The sequence below is a fragment of the Medicago truncatula genome, chromosome 7 (assembly GCF_003473485.1).
Source record: "Medicago truncatula cultivar Jemalong A17 chromosome 7, MtrunA17r5.0-ANR, whole genome shotgun sequence".
Classification (NCBI taxonomy): domain Eukaryota; kingdom Viridiplantae; phylum Streptophyta; class Magnoliopsida; order Fabales; family Fabaceae; genus Medicago; species Medicago truncatula.
The window spans coordinates 44,368,247-44,385,323 of NC_053048.1; the positions used below are offsets into that span (position 1 = coordinate 44,368,247).

At 32.3% G+C, this 17,077-nt stretch overlaps 1 protein-coding gene across 1 annotated transcript; it reads right to left on the reverse strand.

Moving 5' to 3' along the window:
- Nucleotides 1-309: 309 nt before the first annotated feature.
- Nucleotides 310-5,295, reverse strand: LOC25499069 (RNA demethylase ALKBH10B). The gene is made up of 7 exons (XM_013594221.3): nt 4,647-5,295; nt 3,046-3,176; nt 2,795-2,912; nt 2,451-2,552; nt 2,183-2,298; nt 1,917-2,071; nt 310-1,211 (listed from the first exon to the last, which is right to left on the reverse strand). The coding sequence occupies exons 1-7, from the start codon at nt 5,086-5,088 to the stop codon at nt 731-733; spliced, it is 1,545 nt and encodes a 514-aa protein (XP_013449675.1). The 5' UTR covers nt 5,089-5,295; the 3' UTR covers nt 310-730.
- Nucleotides 5,296-17,077: the final 11,782 nt, after the last annotated feature.

Genomic DNA, 17,077 nt, shown 5'->3' on the forward strand with positions numbered 1-17,077 from the left:
AACTAAAAAAAAAAAAAAAACTTATAGCATTAATATGCAAGTAGATGGCCAGTTTTTTGTAGTGTGCGACATTTAACCCAGGAATATATACTTCATTGCAGACAAAATAAACAGAAAATGGATATTTTAATTGCGATTGAGACTGATACAGCAGGTAACCATCGAGAATAGAAATGACAACTCATGCTCTCAAGTTTATATAATAATACACCCGGTTTGGTGGTGATGGCTTGTGACCTTGGAGTGTACTCTCTCAAGGTCTCAAGTTTGATTTTCCTTGGTGCCGCCAATTCAGTGGGCTAGTTTGGCTTCTTCAAAAGAAAGTTTATAAAATAATAATAATCACAATATTCCATCAAACCAATCCTCACATATAACCACAAGTAAATGCTGTAACCACGAGTTTATAAAATAAAAATATAAATAACCAATCCATTCATACAAAATTCTACCCTTTGATGTTAATTCACATTTGCCAAACTAGGAAGCTAACCTCTCCAGATCCTATAAGCTGATCGGAACCCAAAATAAACTATTTGTGAACACTCGAGTCTATGTTATCTAAAAGCAACTACAAGGAAAAATGTGAAATGGATGAAAGGAACTGTTCTGGCAGCACCTGGGCACGTTTGTACAACAAAATAGATTACCGCAGAGCACATAACTGAGTTCTGAAAGCCCCTTACTTGATTCAGATTCCTCTAAACGCAAGGCTGCTCTGAGTCTGAAATCATAGCTCAACAGTAATTGTGGGTTCAGTAGTAGAGTCTTCCTTGTGTGACTCAACATGGGAAGGTAATGCCATAACCCGTCCTTTATGGGCACGCGGTGGAAGATACCTTGGCTGTTTTTTTGGTTGCCCCTTCCAAGGCAGGAAAACTCCAGTCCCGCCACAAGGAAGGTTACTGGGATTCATTGTCATAGGGTGCATAGGAGTTAGCATGACCACTGGAGCACCAAATAACCCCCATTTGGGCATCATGTCCATAGCCTCATAGCAACTTAGTGATCCATTTGGCAAAGCAAGTGGACTGGGAGTGCTGGGTTGCCAAAGAGTCATTGCAGACGTTGTCGTTGGAGGACTTGTTGATTGGCCTTGATAGTTGTCTCCTCTCACTCTAAAGAAGGTGATGCTCACCCTCTTGTTAGTGGATGGACGCATCACATGGCTTGCCATGTCAGCACTGTTTCCTTTCATCACTAAAAGAGACCTGCAAGGTATTCCATTAACTAATCATGTTCTGTAAGATACCCATTTTTGCTGAAAAAAAAGAAGGAACAAAAATTGAAAATAATTTAAACTATATTTACTAAAACAACAATGATGTCAGAGTTAAATGCTACAAATGGAAAACTGTCACTACTGTAATAAGATATGTTAACTAAGGCAATCCTATAACTACTTATTGACACAAGCTTCTAAAATGGGTTGAAATCACTTATCAGAAACCCAAGACTTTTAACATGGAGGAACTTAAAGCTTACTGAAAAGGGAGAGCTTGACCACTTTAAAAACATTATGTGAGCGTGACTTACATGAAAAAAAAGATACTTATAGGAAAATTAAGCTTTCCAATATCAGAGTGGAGAATTCTAATATGACCTTGTGCAACTGCTGATTCTGAAAACTTGAAACTAGGTGTCATTTCTGCTATCTAGCAACTGATATTTACTTTACTAGACAAAAGCAAGATTTTTTTGTCTCCCTAGTGTCTACAATCTATACAAACACATAGTTTGAATCTCATCCTCTAAAAATCTTGGATAGCTGCAATTCACAATTTTAGATTATTCACTTGCATAATGTCGAGTAAATGATGAAGATATTCTGCTTTTGTATCAAGCAATGTTACTAGTATCTTTAAAATAAAATGGAAGATGAGTGTTAAAATGAATGGAAGTTCTTTGATACATACCCTTGCTTCAAAGAGAGCATGAGTGGACCTTTGTAATTCCCATCATTTTCACTCATAAGAATACGCCCAAAAGCCATTGTAGATTCTGAGAGAAGAAGGGTAGATAGAGGTTGATCCACATGTGGTGGTTTGAAGAATGGCTGAGAAAACTCCCCCTGCAAATTACAAAATTGTATAGGCATTACTAGACAATTACTTCATTGCACAAAACAGTTATCACAACAACTTTCTGGGTTTTGACTAATCAAGAAGCGTGAACAATTTACCTCATCAAAGAAGTTGATGATGCAACCATTTGGCCTTTTGTTATCCCAAATTATTTGCCACTGAATTAGGTGATCAATGACACCTTCGAGAAGAGGTGGAATTGGCTCAATATTGCCTGTAAACAAAAACAGACAAAAAACAGAATTTTATGCTATTCTCATAATTTAAAGTCATTGTTTGCAATGCATGTGATTACAAGAACCAGATTATAGTTTTGTCAAGGTGAAGGAAGACTGTCAAATCTTCAGTATAATGACTTCTTCTTACTTTTGGTATTGTCTTTTATCTGCCCAAATAGGGGAACACCTAACTGAATCATCTCTCTCTTGTTCCCCTTCACCTGTTTGTTATATAGTATAAAAGTTTCACCTGCATTTTATTCAATAAGATTTTGTTAATGGCTGTAGACAATATAGGGCATTAGATTGTAATCGTTATCTCGAAATAGTCTTGTTATCGGTAACAAAATCAAATACAAGCCCTCAAACTCTCAATCCAATATTAAGGATAACACAGTGTAGTACTAAATTGTTGATTTATAAAATAAATTAAAAGAAGTTTTTTCCTTTGTATAAGTTCCCGATCCCTACATTAAAACCTGCAAAATTCACCTGGAAGTTCCCCATTCTGGCCAGCAGCATGGATCTCTTTCACAAAATCAGTCAGCTTGCAGAGTTGTGATTCAGAAAAAACGTCCTCATACAACCTCAATCCTTTCACAGCATTCACCTGCTAATTGCAATAACCCATCAATGAACAATATCCAACTGCTTCTTCATCCCAAAAAACTACTGAATTCAGCTCTATAAATCCTATCTATATTAAAAACATCACATTTGAGTTCACAAACAAAAGAACTTGCCGGATGCCCTTTCACAAACTCCTTTGCTGTGAAATTTTTTATGCACCTTAACTGCAAATGACGTCCTTCACATTCTTCATGATTTGAACATATACTGTTGTTCATAAAACTATGTTGCACTTCCTGAGATCCTGTGCATCAGACCAAAAAAAATCGATGCAAATTTCATTATTCAATCAAAGAGGACGATCGATTGACTTCATCCAATGCATAATTTCACCATCTTAGCACATGTTTTTGCAGGGTGATTGTTAAAAATATATTGCCGTCTTGCAAAAACCAGTTTGATTTACTACCAGTACCTAATGTCCCCACTCCACAGTCCAGTTAAGACAGTGACAAATTGAGCAGGCCATTGCAAAAAACAAAACGTTACATGGTAGCAACAATACATGTCCCCAATTAGGTGAATCCATCCAGCTACTAAAAACATTTCTTTGTTCTTTCTTTTAATTTTAAAATCATGAAACTACATTTTTTAGTGTAGCAAAATTGGGTTCTCTAATTTCCTAACCATTTTATTCATTGGATCCTTCACCCATTAAAGCAGGAGCAAAACATGGTTGACCCTGTTGAATTAAAATTGAGCAGGCTGTTGGTTTCATAGGGAATAGCATCAAATTTGTCAAAACCCCCAACTACCCACTCACCCAGATTTGAACCGGCACGTGATGCGATCCCATTAGAGGGAATCACGTGACGTCAACTACAACAGCAGCAAGCAATCAGGCTCTGTTGTTTACGCCGCCGGTGTAATAAAATCAATGCACACATCTCTAGATGTTTTCTACTACATCAACGTTGTATTATTCGACCCTGGTCCTGCCTCCAACAACTAACCGTACCATAACACCAAATATAACCAACAAAAATACTGTACAAAAGTGCATTTAAAATGAATTATCAACCATGTTTTCTGCGAGCAATATTTTTTGTATGAAAACAAACACCTTTTGTGATGTTTTTTGTGATGCCTAACTACTCATGTATTGGAAATTACAAAGAGTCTTGGAAATGAAATTAATCAAAAACGTTGAACGACTTCTGCGCTCTACCATTGTGCAACAGATTTTGACTTCAAAGTTCATAGCAAAAATTTAGAAAATTATTTCTCGTGCCAAAAATTTGTTGTTCAATGTATTCGTGAAACAGTATGATTCTTTTAGAATTTTTTTTAAAGAACTCATCTACAAGCTATTAAGCACAAACATAGACACCAGACTTGATACGACAAGACAAGCCGCCGACATTTAAGTGATAGACATAACATGTATCCGACACCAGAACACATCTAATCCAATCCGATAAGTGTTCTCCTTCATAGTAGTATACCAAAAAAAAGTTTAATGTTTAATCTTTGGGTCATATTAACGAGCAAATATTCATTTTCCAAGCCCATTAAAAAATTCATAAAGTATGTGCTTGTGCCAAACCCAAGCTATTACTCCATTAAAAAAAAAAAAAAAAATTAAAAAAATCAACTTTCCTGAGGAAAAAAGAAATTTACAAATCAGTATCAAATTAAAAATAACAAAGCCAAAAGTGAAGCTTGAATCAAGAATACTACTTAAAAAAAAAAAAATCGTTGTACTATTCATTACCCGAATCAGTGATCTCACTGACCAGCGAATCATCTTCCACCGTCACCTCCGCCGGATCATCAACGCCGCCATTTCTGACACTTTCCACCACTTCCTCATCGATCTTCTTCACTCCTTCAACCGATTCAGTTTTGTTCTCAACAACCTTATGAAGCTCGAGAGTCACATCAGCAATAGAATGATACTTCTGCATCTGAATAACAGGGATCCAGTTGAACCGCCGCCGGTGTACGGCCGTAAAAGCTGAATCGTAATCGTTGGAGGATGGAGCAATCTGCGCAAGGTGACCACAGAGAGCATCAATGATCGCGTTGGCGGCGGCGAACTCGCCGTGAAACCAAGCAAGCATTGCATCTTTGGCGTAGGAATCAACAAAAGGCGGCGCTGGTTGAAACGGTGCCGTTTTGGGTTGATCCTTCCGTGATTCCTGGATAGCCGCCATGGTTAGTATTGAGTTCACAAAGAAAAAGAGAAAAGCGAGAGATAGAGAGAGAAGAAAGTGAGATTTTTTGGAGATGAATGAATGGGGTTTTAGTGTGTTTTTGTTAAACCTTTGAGAAATGAGTCACATGCATTGTAATAGATGGAGAAAGGGTTTAAGGAATTAAGGAAAGAGCGTTTTGAGTGAATGCCGTATTGTTGAGTTCTTTTCTTCTTTTAAATTCTAACGTGGCACCCTTGCCACCTCACTTCTCTTCTCTTGGTTGCCCATATCTCAATTATTAATTGTTCTTCAAGAAATCTCAATTATTAATTAGTTGTCAAATTATCATTTTTTTTATCATCAGAATTGATTACTCGTACTTTGTTTTTATCGGTTAAGATTCATACAAATTTTATCAAAATTCAGAGAATGTGTTAGAAATGTTAAGTTGTTAGATGTCTGATTTCAATGTATTGGATTCTACACTTTAGGTAAAATTTAATTGAGTCAAAAAATAATAATATTTTCTTCGGTTCTACATTTTAGGTAAAGTTTAATTGAGTAAAGAAAAAGATAATATTTAAAATATTTAAATGAAGAACGAGGCTAAATATCACGATAATTTCACTCAAGAGATGAGTTATACTTTTCAATGAACCAGTTAAATCATCTCTTCGTTAGAAAACATGTTGAGTATACCATTAATATTGTGTCACATAAGTGATGTTTGTGTGAGTTAGATCTCCGTAAAAAATGTCATTTTTGCAAAATTAAAAGGAATATATATATATATATATATATATATATATATATATATATATATATATATATATGAAAAATAGATTTGTGTGATTTATTTATCTCATTATATAAATTAACAGATAAATATTTACCAAACAAATAAATAAACAGATAAATATAAGCTAAATAAAATCTTAATAACATATATTTGCGGGAATACTTTTTTTTTATTAGCCTTCTAGAAATCTAGAACAGATAAAAATATTTTAATTATGATGAATTAATAAATAAAAATGGGTTAACAAAGGATAAATTATTGAACTTTTTAATGTTATACGAATAATATTGCACAAAAAAACTCAAAGGTATCATACTCATTTGATGTTCAACAAGAAAACCAGTTAAAAATTTTACTCTTAAGTTAATTGAACATAAAAAGTTGGATTATTCAATAAGTTCAAATGAATCCATTTTGGAAGAGGGATTCGGGTAAAATCCATTTTAGAAAAGTTTGGGGCTTCGGGTAAAATCCTTCTCCAATGAGTTTTTATTTTTTTATTTTTTTTATTTTTAAGTTTGGGGCTTCAAAAAGCATCAAGTAAAGGATGAGAAAAAAAAAAAAAAAGTTAACATTAATACAAACCTAACAAAGAATCCATTTTAGACACGTAACAAACAATAATAAATATGCAAACCACTGATCATTACAATTGTTAAGAGCTTCTAAAGATATACGTGGACGTCGCATTGTATTTGTGAGGGTTGATACTTGATAGAGACATGAGAACGAGAGGGGAGAAAAGAAGAAGAGAAGGTTGTGTAAAAAAAAATAAAAATAGAAAAGATAAAGAGAGAAGATAAAAGTGCAAAGTGCGAGAAATCAAATTAAAGTAAATTACCAAAGAAAGCGAGAGAGAATAAAAACGAAAGTGAACTTGAATTTTACATAGAGAGCATTCTCAGAAATTTAGATAAGAAAAATATAAATTTGCTTTTTAATTTTGTCATTAATTTTATATGTATTCAGAACACTCATCAAATTATCAATGCACCAAACCCAATAGTGATGGACGTGGGGGTGTATCGGAAAAAAAAAAAAAAAAAAAGTTTCACATTAAAATGAGAAAGGTCTAAAAATGTAAATAAAGAGAGACATTTATTACCTTATTACAAATCAATTTTTTAATGATGAGTTAGATGTAATATAAAATGATGAATTCTTCTACACATCATCATTTGAAAATGTACGAGTACATTCTGATGTGGCCCTCATCTGTCACACCTCTCCACTGAATGTTATCGTGGAAGCTCAACACCAAACATTCTTCATTTGTTTATGCAATCTACTTCCCCATCAAACTGATTCAAAGCTTAAGCTTTTTCTACTTGTGCTCTTCTCCTTCATCATCTCGTGGAGCAATGTAGATTACACAACCATGGACAACAACGATTATAATTTCGTTTTTGGCAAGTTCCGTCACTTAGTTCTTAATGTGATACTTTTGGATCTATAATTGATGATTCCGAATGCAAAACCTTTAAAATTCGATGCAATGGCCGAACCAACTAAACTTTTTATTTCTAATAATGACAACGAAAACTTCGCATACTTTCACATTGTTGGTCACTTCATGTCCCACACGGAAAAGGTTTTCGACATTGACCTTGTAGGACCCAAGATCCATGATTTCGCTTCTCCAATCGAAATCACAATCCAAATCACCCACCTTTCATCCATATGCCCATTCTCTTTTCTATCGATGACTTCCTTGACCCCATAAATGAAGTTCTCATAAACATACCACACAACTCCTTAATGATTACGTAGAACTCCCTCGCCATAGACCTTGATCTCACAAACATGGCAGAACGAAAATTGCTTTGCCATGTGATCTCCGATATCGACACTGGCATAGGTTGGACTGGGGGAAGCAGGTTTGATGAAGAGATGGAGAATATTTTATGCATAATGTACAATTATATTTTCAAACAAAGATGTACTAACACCATTTAAAAATACGTACTAACATGTTTATATAACACGCTCTTTACTTTAGGAAACATATTCACATACTCCATGCGATCTTAAATATAAACAAAAGTTTAATATAATTTTATTTAAATTTCAACCAAATACATTTTAGCTTTTGTTAGCTAGATTGTTTTGAGTAGACATTGAAAGCTTCATTCAATCATTAATTACGAAGTTAATATATCAATTTATCAACACAACTAAAATGACCATAAAAAAAAAAACCAAGTTGTTTGGACTTCAATGACAAGTAGCTCCTTCCAAGGACATACCCGGGGAATACTGGGTTCGATTTTCAGTGGGAACAACGTTTGGTCAGTGCGCATGTCTCTACGCACGAGCCGGATTAATCGTTCACCATTAGTGGGTCGGAAACCGGTGTGAAAGTAAAAAAAATGACCATAAAACTGAACATGGGAACAACAGAATATTAAGATCTCAACATAAGAAATCATTATAATCTTATATATATGACCAATAAAACCAAATTATTCTCCTTAGTATAGTTACCATCACGCTTTCCAATTTCAATTGGATAAGCTGACAGGAAAAATATATACATATAAACAGAACATATATCATTATAGACCTTATTTTTCAATCCAATCCACTCAAAAACGAATATTAGACACCTAACACATTGAAAATGAAAACCACCAACGAATGTTCACACTATACATCTTAACCTCTTTTCAAGGAACTAGTTTTTCCAACATTTGATGTAGTTCTAATCCTCTTCTTAGCTTGTACAATAAAATCTGAAAAATGGTCATTATGATTTTCCATCTTGTTAACATAATTTGCTTCCTCTAGAACATGGTTGTTCTGCCCCTTACCGACGTTTGACATTGTTCTAATTCTGTTCTTTTCACGTTCAATGAATTCACTAAAAGCATCATTAATATCCAATGATTTCTTATCTTGTTTCTCCAAGTTCACCAACCCAACCTTCATAGGTTTCCCATTATAAATTTTACCCATCATCCCTTGCTTTATATTTACATTTCGATCATCCGGTTCAACCTTGACAATTGTTTCGGACTGGACCAACCTCGGATCAGTAACCAATTTTCCCTTTCTTTCCGATATACCAACATGGGGTGAAGCAACTTTGGAAGCATTGCTGTGTACCATTGAATGATCAAAAGTGATCGGGATTAATCCTTCTCCACCTCCTCCTTCTATGTTAACAATCTTGATATGTTGAGGCTTAAGTTCTTGGTTTTGTTGCTTCATTCGATGCATGGTTTTGAAAGTAAGATTGGTTGCAAGTACTTGACGAAATTTTCTACATATTGAGAAGTTTGAGGTTGTGGTGTTGTTTCTTTCCATTGAAAATGTCTAAAACTTAGAACACAAAAAGAGTAATATTGGTTATATACTTATATTGGTTAAGTGTGATTAGCAAGAGGGTTGCCTTATATAGTGCAAAATATTTGAGTGTGAAAATGACATGGGGGATTTTAAAAGGATTAAAAAAAATAGAACATTGGTTTGAACGGTTGAAATAATTGAATTTGAAGAAGCAATTAATTGGGTAAGATTCCAAACAGCTATTAATTATATAGATAGCTTTTTTTTTTTTTCCTCAAATTTTCTACGGAATGTGATGGCAGGGATCAATTCCTTCTTGTCCCATACAACACTCGAAACTAACAAGTCACGTTATACACGTTATGGCTTTTAACTTTTGTATGAATCTCCAGCGTTTTGTCCCCATATGTTTGTTGATTAGTCCTTTTCTAGAAACTACTAGTAAATCACCAATTTTAAGCTATGTTTGGTAAAAGTTGTGGATGACGTGAGCTGCATGACCGTGAATGAGTTTATAACAGTTAGATAAGTGATAGTACGGATAGAAGATAAATTAGTTGATTGAATTTGAGATGTTTGATAAAATTATCGGTTTTTTTTTTTTGCAGGGGTTCAAACTCATGACTTCACATATACTGTACTATGTTTTTTTCCTTTCAATTGAGTTAAGTTTACGATGACAAATTATCGATTTAACTCATAATATAGAATGTTATATAAATATTTTGTAATCTATATTTCAATTTTTAATTACAATAACCCTTCCGCTAATTTATTTTTTTAATCAATATTTGAATTTGAGATGTTTGTAAATTTAGTGTTTTTTTATTTTTTTAATGGTCGAGGTTTGAACTCCGGACCTTGCATATGTTATGCATTGTCCATACTAACTGAGTTAAGCTCACAAGGACATAAAATTAATGGTTTAACTAACATTTTTATTTTTTTTTATCTTAGTCTTCTTATTTTGGACAATCTAATTTATTAAATCTATAACAGTATATGATGTTTTTGAGTTTGTTTTTTACTTTTCCAATATTACCCTTCCTAAGGAGATAGTTATTATAATTTTATTTAATGAACTCCACTATCTTAAAGGGAAATAATTAATCGTTTGGGAGAGCTCAAGTTTGATTCTTAGTGGAAACAATTATTAATCACACTTTACTTATCTATCGACCGAACTCTAGATTATTAGTGGTCCTTTTACCTTGAAACCGGATGGTTAACAAACCAAAAAAAAGAAAGGAAGTAGTACAGAAAGAGTTTAGCGGTTGGGTGTAACATTTTGTTCTACCAATTTTATCCTTTAATCTTTTTGAATGATTCTCTTATGCACATCTTGTGCGAGTTGAATCACTCTTGTTGAGTTATATTTCATTTTGGTTTCTTCAAAAAAAAAAAATTGAATAAAATTTCACAACCACTAAAATTTTTATAGATAAAAGTGGAAAGAGAATTTTCTTAAATTATAGTATAATTCTGTTTAAAGGATTAATGTGATAAGAGATTTTTTTTTTAAAAAAAAAAATTATATAGTATAATCCATCCTTAAAAAAATGATAGTATAATTTTATTAATTTTTATATATCAAATTCATGGATACTTACAAGATTTGGTGATTTATTTAGAAATTAGAACATAAAGAACGGAGAAGAAAAGAGAAATACAGGCAGGGTATTGGATTCAACAATACTTTGTAGTATAGTATTAGAGAAGTAAAAAATTACTCCATTGCATTGATTAAACTGTTACTTTTTCCATCCTATAGCCTTTTCCCGCGCCCTGTAAAATTTCTAAAAATGCCCTTGTGCATTCCGGATTTTAAAATCCGGATTCATGTTTACTATTTCGGATTTTATAATCTGGACAATTCTTATGTATAATCAGCAATCAGACTCTCTCACATTTCAGCAGTTTTGAGTTTTGCTTTTAAAAACAACAAAAAAACTAAAAAAAAAAATGGTAAAAACCTGTCAAATAAAATCATAAAAATAGCACTAAAAAAAATCTAAAAATCAAATAAAACTAATGCAAATTTTTTCGGATTTTTCTGAGAATATGAAAAATAAAAAAAATAAAAAATGGGTCTAAACGATGGAATTTTGGATTTTGAGGGGCGGAGTCCTGTAAGAAGTCTCTTCTATGGGAGTCATGGTCCTTGAATTTTTTCTGATTTTCTGGGGAAGTTTCGGAGCAATCCGATCAAATAGTCCAAAAACCCAATTTTTAACTAAGAACAGGTAACAATGACCCTCCCTAAAAAAAAAAAAAGTAACAATGACCTAAAACAGAAGGATGAGAGTTAGGAAGATTAATAGTGTTCCTAAAATGACTATCTCTGTTACAAACATGTTTAGAATTTATGCTGATACAGTTCGGATTATATAATCCGAACTGTTTTACCTTGAAAAATGGTGTTTAGGGGGTTTCCGGATTATGTAATCCGGAAACTTCATGTAACACGCCCTATTTTTTGAAGTTTCTGGATTATAAAATCCGGAAAAATCCGTTACTTATTTTTTCACCCTTTAATAAAAGAAAACATCATTTTGGATTATATAATATGGAATGCTCCAAGAATAATTTTGAAAAAAATAAGACGCGTGAGGAAAGGCATTGAGCGGAAAAAGTTACACTCTTGCATGAATCACGTGTTGTGTATGAATCCAGTGGGAAACAACTCAAATGTTGAAATTAAGCCCAGAACGTTACTCTCCGCATAAAGAGAAGAATCCATTATATATATTTTTTAGACTTTAGATTGATGTGCATAAAAACCAACCCTAATCCTATTTTATTTTATTTTTATTAAAAAGCCACTCATTCATTAATTTAAATTGGTAAAAATACTAAAAAACACAATTCCGAATTATTAAAAGCAAAAAAAAAAAAAAGATGAATATGTGAATAATACCACAAAATCCAGACTAAACAAACCAATGTCAAACATAGTAGGACGGCAAAGATAAATACTTAGGGACAAAGTGACAAATGATGTCTCAATTCAAGAGAAAAAATACTTGAGTCCAACATCTCTCTTCCATACAAAATTAAATATATTTGCCATAGGGATTGCGGTGAGTACAATATCTGAAACTATGATTTAGAACTATTTAAGTTATGCCTTAAGAATGATCTCAAAAGGGGTATTTATAGCCTTTCATGGGCTTGTATTTCTGTGACTTAGGCTCCAAACAACTTGTACCCTAAGTTATGTTCGGAGTGTTCTAGACGTTTCTAGAAGCCTTCTGAGGCGGCGCCCTTAGAAGGACGCGCCTATGGTCGTTTGGGCCCTTCTGGAGGGTGTTGTGCCCTTAAATACATATTGCCGGTCCACAACCTCCCAAACACGAGTATTGTTGTGATAAGACAAAGTGATTAATGATTAATTATGAAGGATAGTGCACAACCCCAAGTATGAGTCTTAGGACAAGATGAAATTATTAATTATGAAGTTGATAGTCCAAGTATAATATTGATATATAAGTAGGATATCTTTATCGTTGAAATTACATGGGTTTGTATGTACAAACAAACTCTTGGATTCTTCAACCCAGTCAAGATCAATTGTGTTACGTCGGTCTCACACTTGTCCTTTTCAAACAATCATATAACCCAATAGAAACAGCATCACATAATCATTAGTACTAGTTTTTCATGTCACTGTTATTTGATTTCAGGCCGTTATTTAATTTCTTTTGCCCAAAGTATCCTCAGATAATAGCGAAAGTATAATTTATATGTAAATCAATTTTAATTAAAATCCCAATGTTTATACAAATCAATATGAATTATAATCTTACAGCCATAAAACCCAAATTATTCCCCTAGCTACATTTCATATCATATACTTCAAATAAAAAAAAAAAACCAAACCATGCCCCAATAGTGGGACCTTATTTCATGTTACATTACTCCTCAATACTGAAGATCAAAAGCATAGAACATAGTCAACGCCAAGTCAACACCAAACGTTGCTAACTCATATAATCTTTGAGGATCACCAATTATCATGGCTTCTTCAAGAAACTGTTGTTTCGAATGCTTGATGAAGCTCTCATTTTTTTCTTAGCAATCTGAATGAAATCATCAAACTGGTCCCTTTGGTAATTTTCCTTATAACTGTTATTACCATTAGCTTCATGATCTGGTGCTGCAGGTGCAGTGTTGTTATTCTGCTCCCTATCAATGTTGGACTTGGACATTGTGACGGTTCTGATTTTATACGTAGCACGTTTAATGAAATTGTTGAATGTTTCATCGTTATCAAGCGGTGTCTCTAACTTGGATTTCCCTATATATTCATCATCTCTTAATGTTGCTGTAGTTGTATTACCTTTGATTCTATGGCCTTTTTTTGTTGGAAAATTCATCAGTTTTTGTCTTGGAACATGTTGTTCGAGTGAAACAACCTTTGTTGTCTTGCCATATTGTACTTTTGAGTTTGATGAGTTTTTGTTACCCATGGATGGAGACACAGATTTGGTTTTGCAAGATAAAGAATTTGAAAATTCTTATAATGGTTCACAAAAAGGTTTAAGCTAAGAAGATTATGTGATTAAGTGCAATTTGAAAGAGGTACAATAAACTTGCTTTATAGTGTTTGTTTATGAGGGAGGGGTATAGATGGAAAGATGGAAAAACTATGAACTACTAGAAAGAAATTAAAAAAAAAAAAAAGGTGTTTTGAATTGTATTAGAAGATGCTATGCTATATTATGTAGAACTTAAGTTTCATAATGAGATTTTTTCTAAATTAATTAACAACTTAACAAGCATATTTATAACTAATATAATATGATGGCTTTTTAATTGCCAAATATGGCGGCTTGATAAAAGAAAAGCATTGAGAGATGAAGGTTTTCAAAGGAACAGGTAGATGGTATCGGATTCTTGAAAGACTTGTAGAAATATACAAAGTTCATTTACAACTTGCAATACACAAACAATCACATCATGCTAGTTTCCTATGTAGGAGCTAGGAAACATGGTTCAATTTTTTGGTATGGGAATGTCATATTATTGTTAATTAATGTCTTTCTGGTGGAATACAACTCGCAACACTTCTAGATTGTAGCACCATAACAAGTTATAGTTCTTAGTACCAAATATATGCAAAGGTTGGGGTTAAACCCCAAACCCCACTTATTCACATAAAAAGTGATTTTCTTACGATTAATATACTTTACTATAAAAAGAGTTTGTTGTTGATATTAATTAATCTAAATATAAATAAACTTTCAAAAATATTCGATTCAAATTGAATCAAATACTTTTGACTTTTTGTTTATATTCAAAACTCGAGGGAGTACAAATTTTAGTGAGTTGTATTCTAGAGACTTAAGTTTCGAGCAGTTGAAAAGAATTTACATGTCTCAAGTTCTTGTGAGTTCATACATAGTCACCAATCTATATATATATATATATATATTAGAATTGTAGATATAGCACCACCAAAAAAAGAAAGAATTGTAGATATATTTCGTTTCATCATATGACTTTAGCATTTCTTGGTTGAGTTACTTGCCCGTTTCTTATGACTAAAGGTCCAAATTAGTCTTTAAGTAGAAAACATAGAGACCGGCTATAAAAAGTATTAATTTGGTTTCGAAAATTTCAAATTTTGTGAATATAGTTTGAATTTAATTCATATACATTGTTGGCATAAAAAATAATTACACAGTTAATCAATCATAACCTTTAGATCATTATAAACATTTGATTTTTATCATAACTATATTTAAAATCACACACACGACTGATTGTAATGCGTCGAAGGTTACAATGTATGCAAATTACAAGAGTATATATATATTTTTTTCCTTCAAAAAAAGAGTATATTGATGTAGTATCAAAAGAGTATATTCGATATTGTTTTGTTTCATGAACTATAAAACTACGGACTTGTAAGAGATTTGAGAGTTAACACGGAAATGATTATGTTGGGATTAAACTTCATCAACCTACTCATACGTATTTTCGGATTAGTGTTGCGGATTCCAACCATCAATCGATATTATCACATATTGCTCAACAACATCATTCGTATCCAAATGATGTCGTGATTTCTATTGAACCGTTTAATCGTCGATTTCCCAAACTATTAAACTTTCCAATAGTCAATTGTATCGTTGTATAGTTGATTTCCCAAACTAATATTCAAGGATACAAAAGCGTTGAGTTCCAATATTCAAAGTGATTATTAAATCTAAGTTCCATGTCTAGAACCTAAGCATTGATAGAAGCTATTCTAAACTAGATTCAAAGGGTATTTTTCAATAACAATTCAAATCCATAAGATAGAAATGAAAAGCAAGAATAACATCAATATCTTAAGATAATTTAGAATCACACAACATCCAAATCAAAGGTAATACATACTAATAGAGTTAACTACATTTAATCCCAACAAAAAGAGTTTAGCTACACATTGTCATGGTAACCTTACAAGGAGAAAATAAGAGATGGAATGGAAGCAAGCCATGATGTCTCAATGATCTTGTGAATCCCTTCAATCCTTGTGCCCCTTGCTCCTTAATGGTCTCTCTGTTTTCTTCGTGTTTTCTTGTTTTTTAAGTATCCAGGTATGCATTTTCCTACACAAACAGTTGGCATTAGATGTAAAAAGCATAAATGAATGATTCTTCAATATTTGTGCGCTTTTCACTAGATAACTTGCAAACTAAGTAATCAAAGTGCCTAAAATGTATGTCTTATTTAACTGTTTTCTGACACTTATCATATATATATTTTTTGGTTGCATACAAGAGTATATTTTCTTATAAAGACTAAAATATCTCTAAAACTTATATTTTTAAAAGACAATTGTATGCTTATAAGTTATAGTTCTTAATGTAAGCTTAAATAAATATAAGAGAGTTGTTTAGCTTATTTCTCATGGCAATGGGTCATAATATGTCTTATCAACTTTTAAAATAATCATTAAACACTCGAACATTTCTCTTTAGGCCCTTCAATATCCCCTAAGACCCTCTAAATACATATCTAGTAGTTATCTATTAGATGTATGTTTATTTTAAAAGTTATCTCCCAGACGTATATTTGACAAGGAAAAACGTATAATAGACTAACCAAGAGTGAATGGTAGAGAATGATTAAAATAAGAGATGAAATAAAGCTTTTAAACATACCTTGTACAATGCTCAAAAACCACTCTCGAGATGAAATAAAACTTGATTTCTGCTCTTCCTCCTGCATTTTCGCTCGCACCCAACTGAAATACCCAAACTACCCATGCGTTAGTTAACTGACGCAAGTGTAAAAATGTGTGCATGTTAAGTGATGCTGCGTGACTTAACACTCTTTTTTTTTTTAATTTATTTACTATATTTAAATTTATTTATTTACCATATTCAAATTATTTTATTTACTTTATTCTAATTTATTTTTTCACTTTATTCTAATTTATTTATTTTCTAAATTGTTTGCTCACTTTATTCTAATTTATTTATGAAAATAAAATTAATTTATTTACGTATTTATTTTATTCTAATTTATTTATGAACTTAAAATAAATATTGATTCAAATTTATTATTAAATAAATACAAATACAAATAAAAGGAAATGAACTAAATTAATACATTAACAACATCTCATTATATTAATCAACTTCATACAATAATTGATACATTGATACATTTATTCGAATTCAATAAATAATTTATTTATTTTCTTTTTACCCTCTTGGGGTAAAAAGTTTTTTTTACCCTCTTAGGATAAATAGTAATCAGCCTTGGGATAAATAGTGAGCAGCCTTCTTAGAGAAAATACATCATCAACCATTGGGCTAAATTTAAATATGGTTCTTTTTATATCCCAAGAAGATTCTTTTTACCCACGGTAAAAAGTTTTTGGGGGTAAAAAGAAGCGAATTTAAATTTATCACAAGGGTTGAT